This window comes from Ceratina calcarata, unplaced genomic scaffold (assembly GCF_001652005.2).
Source record: "Ceratina calcarata isolate Rehan_Ccalc_2016 unplaced genomic scaffold, ASM165200v1 scaffold46, whole genome shotgun sequence".
Taxonomy (NCBI): domain Eukaryota; kingdom Metazoa; phylum Arthropoda; class Insecta; order Hymenoptera; family Apidae; genus Ceratina; species Ceratina calcarata.
Genome location: NW_017170028.1, coordinates 270,522 through 280,005, shown reverse-complemented (window position 1 = coordinate 280,005; position 9,484 = coordinate 270,522). Strand labels below are relative to the sequence as shown.

The following is a 9,484-nucleotide window of genomic DNA, read 5'->3' as shown; positions in this document are numbered from 1 at the left end:
TTTTAGCACGTAGCTATTTATTATTAGCATTATTCTTCCGACGTCTGATTTCTTTTTAATTATAGGAAATGCGTTTTTCTAAGGTACATAAACTTTTGGGATTGACTGTATAGCCAATACATCCTTAAGGAGGAACGGTATAGTTGTAATCCACGTGGGCATGCAGTCTTAAAAGCATGTGATGAAATTTTATACGATTGATTTCATTGCACTTCCGGTTTTTCGTAACTTATATTGATACAAATTATAGTCGGATACTCAAAAATAACTAAAATTTTTGAAACAGCGCATGCAGTATTGAAATTCAATAAAACTTCTTGCCGTGACATATTATTACGGACAATATTCGATCGATTTGTAGCGATATAAATATATCGAAAAGCTTTCTCAGAAATACGAATGCCGATTTTGCTTTTGCGGAAGTTTCCATCTATGTCAGATTAGGATAGATTCTCTGACAACAGAATTTTTTGAATAATGTAGATAGTAAATCGTTCCGGATAGTTTATTTGACGTGGACGCGTTTGTAGGAAATTCAAATTATTCACTGACATGCGGTATTTCAAAGTTAAATGAAAATCGTTCTCGTTTATCGAGTCGTATAGGAAACGCGGATTGAAGAATCGGTAGTCGGATCGCGTGAGAGGCGCTAATTGTAAGGCCCGCGCTGGTCCAATCGCCGAGTGTTATACATACATGTACGTGCCTATTCTGCCTCGTTCATCACGAGACGCGATTCGAATCCGTTTTTCCGCAATGTCATTCACGGTTAACAGCAATTTGTCAATCGGCGGCGCGCTGTATGTACTTCATTGCGCGTGTTTTTCCCGCGTTTGTCGCGTTCCCGTTTTCGAGGGATGATAAAGATTTATCTATTCGCGTGTGTTAAGTCGCTGAAGCAGTCCAAAAATAACGGAGCTGAGTACCGCTACAAGTTAGCTGGCCTATCTTGCCCACTCCGACGTGAAACTGTTGTTGCGTCAGTGGTTGTGGGTAGGGATTGGGGAAGGAAGAGGGGTGTGAGCAGTGGGGAGAGGGAAAAGATGAAAAGACGGGAAAAGAAAGAAAATCGGGAATTCCCGTATTTCAACTTCTACTGGAAATTGCATGGATCGAGAGACAGGTTCGAGGAATTTTACTCCTCAAAATAGAAAGTAGAGTATCGTTGAGTTGTCTTTTAAGGCAGCTCTGCTTTCTATTTTGAGGGCTTAGATTTTATAAGTATCGTTCGTCGGGTATTTTATTTAACAGATAGTAACAAGGATAGGCGATATTCTTTGGAGTTGTCTTCTTAAATTGCGTGAGCTTAGAATCTTCTATACATTAAATTCGGTGTTAGAACTACGTTAAATTCCATTATCATTATTTTTTTTTAACTTCTTTAATATCGGTTGCACGAATATTATTCAATTTCTATAGGGAAACTTGATCGTAGAATTGAATTTAGAAATCCATTTGTGCAAATTTCGAAGTTCGTTCCCTTACTAATGAATTAATTCATTCTTATTGATCCTAGAGTGAAATTCAGTAGCGTATATGCTCGGTGACTTTTAATTTATTAGGATATTAAAGTTACGATAACATTACTGATGCTGAACGTTTGTGAATCACTGCTCGGTAAGGAAAACTATAAGAAATTTACGGGTACTGTTTGTAGCAACGTCTCTCGGGAAGGGTTGATCAGTAATTTAATCCATCCAATGGAATCCACTCTAAAATACAATACATTATGAATTTAAAATAAATTTTTAAAACGGTAGAAGTAACCTTGAGATCTCTCCTTCAATCGATGTCAAAGGAAAAGTAATTCGATTCTAGTTTCCGTTTTCAAATTAAGCCATTTTTATTGTACAACGCGTTTCACGATTTGAACAGAATTTCAACGTTTATTATACAGCATTAACAAGAAGATTATGCGTACAATTAAAAAAATAATTTTCTCGTGATTTTTAATTGTTCGTTCTGGCAAATATATTTTCTTCTTTCTCGATAATCACAAAGATAAAGTATCGTGAGATCGAAATAGATAATATAAAATCAACAGGCTCTGCCCTCTGCATGGACAAAAGTTAGCTTATCTGCTCGAGCTAAGCTTTTTTAGATAGAATGAGATACAACCGAATGAGATGATCGTAGCTTCGAATAGAACATGCATTTTATTCGACAAGAATTCAAGCATACTCGGTTTTCCCTTCGCGATCGTATCAATGTTATATGTAAGAAAGAAAAAAAAAACAGGAACAAACAATTATCTGAAATCGGAACCCTTAGGCCGTTCGAACAAATCGCAGATAAGTTACACAATCATTATCATACCTTCGTGATCATAATTAGCATATGCTGTTTAATGCCAGTTGTAGAGGGTTCACCATTGCGCGTCATTTTAATGAGTGATTAAAACTGTCAAGCAATTATTTTTATAATCAAAACTCGATTCCAGTTAGATGTTTTTAATAAAATATTCTGAATCTAACGTGGGAAGACGCGAACAGAAAGAACGTAACATTTGAAGAGCGTAGGATTTAATTAAACTTTTTGCATATATTTTATATAGTATCAGAAATATTATATTTAAGTACTCCTTCCGTTTGTTTGTTCGGCAAACTGATTTTCTTCAAATGTTCACACATGGCTATACTTTGAACTAGATACTTGCTTGAACGGGAAACGGTTTAACAAAGTGACGATAATATCTGGATATTGGAAAGAGAAAAGTAATGTCCGTCAGGATGTTACTTCTATGTATATTAAAATTGATAATGCAAAGGAAAAAATATGATCTAACTTAATGGAACAACGTAAACAACGCACAGTTCTGTCGAACTACGGTCAGTAGATGACCGCCGTCGACTCGTATGCCGATCGAGGGTTCAGTCTTTCATTAAAAATTGTTATCACACGCCTTTGCCAAATGATAAAATTGCACACTTATTTACAAGAGAGGATAGAGAAGTAAATCGATCGATCTCTTCAGTATCGTCGGAATTCAGTGAAATTGACAACTAGGTAAAAATTATTAACAGACCCGTTTAACATGCGCGTCAGTTCTACTTCTTTGCTGGTTTTCTCGATTTGCGAGCTGTAATCTTTTAGATGAATGTGGCTTACGACAGATTTGGCAGTAATACTATAACGTTTCGTTCCATATTCATTTTCTAAAAATTGTCGATCATTGTCGTTGATGTTGGCCGATGACAATGACAATGAATAAAAAGCACAAAGTGTGATGGCGGGCAGATTGCAAGGACATTAATCGTCGAGATCACGGGATAAATCCTTGGAAACTGTCCGCGATTTTTTTTTATGTTCTTAAACGGCACTCGCGCACACACAATAGTTTCGATCGATGTTGGTAAAGAGATATTTTCCCCCTTGATAGTCTAGACGGTTCTTCTCTTATCGTTTTCAGAGGTATATGTTATATTTTATGGAGCATTTTTTAAAAGGAAAAAAAAAGAAAAAGACAAAAGGAAGGTACCACCGTCCGTCCTCACGAATGCATTCTCACTTACCAGTGTAGAGGCACTTCTATATATTTTTTCTCGCATAATGATCCAGTGGCAGTACATTCTCGTCTCAATTGTAATCTTGCTTTTATAGAAAGGAAGGTTCATCCTTCTATGTCTGCACCACTCGTCATTAAAGTCGTCTAAAGTTTTGTTTCGCGCGGTAAATCTGGCAAACTGCTGCTGGTCGCGAGGAGACCGATGCTCTCTGTCATTTCTTTAGGCTTTTTCTCTTTGGCTAAAACTTCGGAACTGAAGCCTTTAAAAAATACCTTGGCATGGTCTGCGTCTTTATACACCGACGGCGAGCTGCCGTCCTTCTCGGATTTGTGCAGTACCGCCGAGTGCGATAGTGTCGATAGTGCGATTTCATGTGGGAATAAATCCAATTCTACCGGTGGGCCCGTTTCCTCGATATAATTTATGTGGATTCCCTCCAACACGTTCAACCCGTGCGGGCTAGCCGATGAGAATTCCGTTGGTGTATAGTACTCGCTGTTGATATCTTCGAAACTAATGCCGTTGGCCATGCCGCTGAGTTTCGTCTTGAAATAGCTGTTTACGCCAGCCGATCCGTCCTCCTTCACGTCGAACACCATCGAGTCGCTCTTCCCGCAGGAGCCGTTCCGACAGTTGTCGAAGTATAAATTTGGCAGGTTTTCCAGCACTTTGTTCAGCGTTTGTTGCTGATATTTATAACTCTCGCGTAACCGCAACACCTGATGAGCGCTGAACTTCCTTATCTTGTTACGCTGGAAGACATAGTTTTCTCGCACCCAATTCAGCTGGGTAGTCGAGTAATCCCGTACTTTCCTCACCTGTTCCGAGATTAGAAAAATAATATCGTGAGACGTCTGTGACTCACGTAGAAAAAATCCTTCGGGCAATCTTTCATCGTTTGTTGCTCTTCGAATGAATAAGTAACGAACATTTGAAACTTTATCATAGAGCAAATTCTAATTAACGATCGGACAATTCGAATGAAAAGTAAATGCGAACGAGCGAAGAATTGAAGGATGGTTCGTTACCTGATCGTAATACTGATCTCTAAGCGCGGTAAGGTGACTCGTTCCGTAGTCCCTTATATCCCTGATGTGCTGCATTTGATCCTCGTAACTTTCGCGAATCCATTCCACCTGTTGTACGCAATTCTCCTTTATTCTGTGCACTTGCTGAGTGTAATTCTCTCGCAGCCTCTCCAATTGTTGACTCTTGTACTGCTCGATATTGTCCAACATTTGATAGATTTGTTTCGCCCTGGGGGTGGAGCCGACGTGTCTACAGCACGTACACCATTTCCAACAGCCACACCTGAAACGAAGGAACACAAACGGCTTTATACGTATGTACATGTAGAATGGAAATCGTATGGTTCGCGAACAGTATCAATTTCACGCGAGTGTGTTTGCGTTACGTATACGATAACGATCAAACGAAATCTTTGTATCTTCGTTACACGTGACACATGGAAACAACAAATACATATCGGCTATTGTAACAATGGATCTGATGCGCGCGACTTAATTCGGAACGCTTACATGTTAATTACAGTTAAATGAAATGAAACAGAGAGAAAAAATGACTCACTTGATCAGGATGTAACGAAACAGTTGGAAGAAGAGCGTGAAGAGAAGAAAGGCCGTCGCGCTGGCAGCGCCAACCAGTATGCTGATGATGTTGATTTTTTGTAATGTTATTGGATTCATCTGCAAACTAATATAGGTAGTGGCATTGGCAATCGGATTCACTGCGAAACACCTGTATTGTCCAACATCCTGCCTGAGCAATGTCGTGATGTACAAAGATCCATTCTCGAGGATGCGTATGCGACCATCATCAACGAACGGTACACTTTGTTCCCATTTGTGTACAGAAGGATGTTCGACAAAAGCATCGGGAAAAGCTGGGTCAGGATTCCAATGCAGTACCTGAAGTTTAGGCGTAACCCATGTTAACGATGGCGTTGGATTGCCGCTGAATTCGCACTCGAGCAGTACTGGGCTTAATAAAAGATATTGTTGCGTGGGCGTAGCATATATCAAATTCGGCCGTGTACATTTCAAGTAACGAAGAGTTTGAAGCATGTCGCCAGTATCGTCGATATCGGCGCCGCATCTGAACCCGCTTTGAAAAGCGGTACGCAAGTGCTCTTTGCTCTCGGCCCATTTGACGAACCAGAACATACGGCAATCGCAGGCCCATGGGTTGCCCTGCAGCTGCAGCTCGTTCAGAGACGTCAGCTGCGCCACGTTTGCCGGAAGGAAGGTCAGATTGCTGTCGCGTAAATCAATCTTGCGAAGCGCCAAAGTGCGATCTAAGGTGCATCGCGAGATTTCGCGTAGCGGACTGTTACTCATCTCGAGTGTCTCCAATTGTTCTAGTCCCTTCAAGTCTCCGTTATGGAGCACCTCCAGTTTCGTGCCGGAAAGCAACAGGGTTTGTAAATTTCTTACTGGTCGCCATACGTCTCGTGGTAGCACCCTGATCGGCAGATTCTCTAGACTGAGCCATTTTAAGTTGCCAAGATTTTGGAACGCTATGCTGTTGAAATGTTCGATAGGATTCCCAGATAGATCGAGGTACTGCAAGGACACGAGGTCGGCGAAAAGGCCGTGCGGGATTAGATCGATTTCGTTGTTCGCCAGTTTCAAGATCTTCAGGTTGTTCAGACCAGAGAACAAACGGGGCGGGATGTTTTTCAGTCTATTCGCAGACAAGCGCAATTCCTGGAGCTGTACATTGGGTCTAAAGCTGTAATCTGGCAAGGCCACCAACAAATTGCCGGACAGGTCCAAGCGCGTCAATGACTTACTCGCACCGAACATTTGATACGGAAGTACTTTGAGTCTGTTTCGCGACAAGCCGATCTCCTCGAGCCTGTCCAAACCTTGGAACAGAATTCCTGGGAGTGTGTTCAGCCGGTTTCCAGTTAGGTTCAGGTACTGTAGTTGGTGCAACGGATGGAAGACGTTCGGAGATAATTCCGTTATCCTATTGTCACCTAAGTCGAGATGCTCGAGGAACGTTGTACCGACGAATACGCCGGATTCTATCTTCTCGATCCCGCTCGATGTCCAGGCAAGGCTCTTCAAGTGTACCGCGGTTTCGAGGGCGGAAACTGTTAGAGCCGCGGCTCTGACGTTTCTCAGCACTACGCTTATCGCTTGACTGGGCAAGCCTAGTCCTAGGAAGCTTCGCTCCTGACACAATAAACTCTCCCCGTTGGCTAGACACTCGCAACCCGTGGCACATTCTACTCGCGAAGACGGCAACCCTCTCTTTTCCTTGGCAGGTGTCGACAAGCGATCCTGCGACAGGAGATCCTGTGTACCCGTCACGTGCACCGTAATGAGAAGAACGATTAACCACCACCACGAGTCCCACGCGAAAATCCTTTTCCTCATTCCTACGACCTGTAATATGATTTTCACGCTTACAGCCAATACCCATTCCCATGTCCTGATGTGTCTTCGTGAAATCCAAAAACTGACTGATCAATATTGATAGGTTTTCTCTTCTCATGCTTCTTCTAAGTTCAGCTGTAATCTTTAAGCACGAGATAACACGTTCACTTTTGCTAATCTTTTCTAACTTCGCAATGATATGTAGCGGGCTTATATGAAAATGTGTTTCATTGCTCTAACGAGTCTTAGTTACACACCACGACACGTGTCGTTCGGTAGAACACGAAATTTGCATGTATGTACAGTTATTTAATTCTCTATCTTTTCTGAACCGTGTTTATCTTTGTCTTTCTCTTTCGTGCGATGTTCTCTTTATGTTGGGGCTACGTACCTAGTAACGATCATGGGCAACCCGCGAAGCCAACTGTCTCGGCTGAGTTAGCGGCGGGCGAAATAACCGGCGGTCTGTCTCTCTCAACCGTTCGTAAAATATACGATCCCGTCTCGGTTGAACGTTGCGGGGTTACTGGGTTTGTTGTGGATAGCGATAACGGCAATGTCGTTGTTGCTTTTGCCGTATCGAATCCGTAACATAATTGTGCGCGTTCTGATGGAACGACTTTTTGTACAAAGTTCCGAAATTGGACGGGAAGGGAATCCGTCAGTAGATGGAAACAACGGCTACACATATGACTCTTACTGTGTATGATCATGGAAAACACTTGCACGCGCGCAAGTACATATGTACAAATGAATGTAACGCATACAAACGAAAGTCACGCATACACTCTCACTCGCACACACTCACGCACACCCTTCGTTCCTCCTTTCCTGTATCTTTTCTGTCCTCCCTCTTCTACCCGTGTGTTAGTCAAAATCTCTCGTGTATATCGGCCTACGTCAATCGTGGAGCGGCGACACAGAAGTCTACTGTTCGTTCTCCGTGTCACATGACACACTCGTGCATCGCGACACGACTGGCGTCGTCCATCGCGTATCAAAGGCAAAAACTGACTGTGAGGGATTCGTTCGCCAGTCTCTGCTCCGGCTTCTCCGCGTGGCAGCCCTCGCTACGAAGAACCGGCAACGTTGCAAGCCTCAGGAACCCGCGCCGACGCAAGACCGGCTTCGACGCTCATTCCGCACCTTCTCTTTAGTGTATCGCTCCGACCAACCGACCCGACCCGCTCTCAGCCCTTCGAGCCTATTCATGCCCACCGTATCCTTTTATCCTCGCAAACCAATATCGCGTATCCTTCCATTTTTTCGATGTGTTCCCAACACGTACACGACATATAAATACATATAGGGATGCCACGATAGCTTTATTTAGCTCTGAAACATGAACCTTTAATCGACAATCTTCTAACGTTAAATTAAGTTTTCTCTCCGGATTTTCTCGTTATATTGTGGTATACTTTTTCTTTTCTTTCTAATTCGATGAACTGACTTACGATTACGATTTACGTTTCCAACTAATTTTTTATAATTCGTTCACGTATTTTTTAGAGAATAAATTGACAAGCATAGGCATGAGTGTTAGTCGTTAAGTCTGGGTCTTTTATTAATTGGCTTCTTTTCCGGTCTGGTTAATATTATCAATTCTAATTGCCCATGAGGTCTTACCAGCTCTTCATAGGTTCTATGACGTACACTCTGATATAATTCTTCCCTTTTGTGTGCATATTGAGCGCACAATTTGCTTTTAGGCCGGTATTCAAAGTCGTTGCTTATTCTTAAGATCGTCTTAAGCATTTGCTTAAGTCCCTGTTCCCTGTACAAGACAAGGACTGCAAATATGGGATAGACAGGAATAGCAAATTCCTAAGACGATCTTAAGAATATGCAGCGACTCTAAATACCGGCCTTAGATTTCAGATGCGCTTCTGGAAAATTGCATAAGGTCACGACTGAATACGTTAAATTCACGTGGAGACTCGTGAACATTGTTTCATTATGTGGCACGGATCTGGCATACCAGTGGTCTCAATTTTCACTTAAGACAGCATGCACATTGCGCTTGTATAATTATTGTTCCTTCCAATTATGGGAAGCATTCGAAAGCGTGTCTGCACGCCAATTATACATGTACAGCTCTGCTAACAAACAAACTGATACGCAAATATGTCTGAAACGAGAATAATTCAACACGAAAGAGTTATCTGGTAAAAAATATTTTTATCTTAATCGACGCGACTGAATGCGTGTTAAATACAACCGCCACTCAATAAAACGGAGAAAATGTAGCGTTTTATTTATAAAACAGGGGTGACTTTCAGATCTTTACAACGTTGACATTTTTATTAAATACCTAAACTATATTTTTCACGAACTTATGTTTTTTTCGTATAATCTATTTCGACGATGACGAAAAATTTTTTTCTTCAACATTTCGGAAAATGCTTCAAATAAAAGTTGTTTTCCTCTTAATTTCGATATTTAACGAGTTACGTATGATTATTTGGCATTTTATTGATGTTGACAAAATCCGACCATCCCAGCGTCGAAATGGCGAACTTTTGGAAAAAAATTTCGTTTTTCCTCAATAACTCTTAAACCCTTGGAGATACGGGA

At 41.6% G+C, this 9,484-nt stretch overlaps 2 protein-coding genes across 3 annotated transcripts in view; one reads left to right on the top strand and one right to left on the bottom strand.

Annotated features, from left to right (window-relative positions):
• The window catches only part of Ndf (Nucleosome-destabilizing factor), a 26,011-nt gene that overhangs the window by 5,861 nt on the left and 10,666 nt on the right, over positions 1 to 9,484 (top strand). The gene's annotated exons all lie outside the window — the stretch shown is intronic.
• On the bottom strand, positions 1,223 to 7,942 carry LOC108627327 (leucine-rich repeat and immunoglobulin-like domain-containing nogo receptor-interacting protein 1-B). Of its 2 annotated transcripts, none has more exons than XR_003389490.1 (4): positions 5,094 to 7,942; positions 4,535 to 4,817; positions 3,513 to 4,324; positions 1,223 to 1,712 (listed from the first exon to the last, which is right to left on the bottom strand). XR_003389490.1 is itself a non-coding variant. In XM_018028516.2 (4 exons), exons 2-4 carry the CDS (start codon positions 6,908 to 6,910, stop codon positions 3,650 to 3,652), a joined length of 2,775 nt encoding a protein of 924 aa, XP_017884005.1. In that variant the 5' UTR covers positions 6,911 to 6,919; positions 7,302 to 7,942; the 3' UTR covers positions 1,819 to 3,649. The 2 variants fall into 2 exon arrangements, 1 of the variants encoding a protein (XP_017884005.1); XM_018028516.2 differs by lacking the exon at positions 1,223 to 1,712 and having other exon boundaries at positions 1,819 to 4,324; positions 5,094 to 6,919; positions 7,302 to 7,942.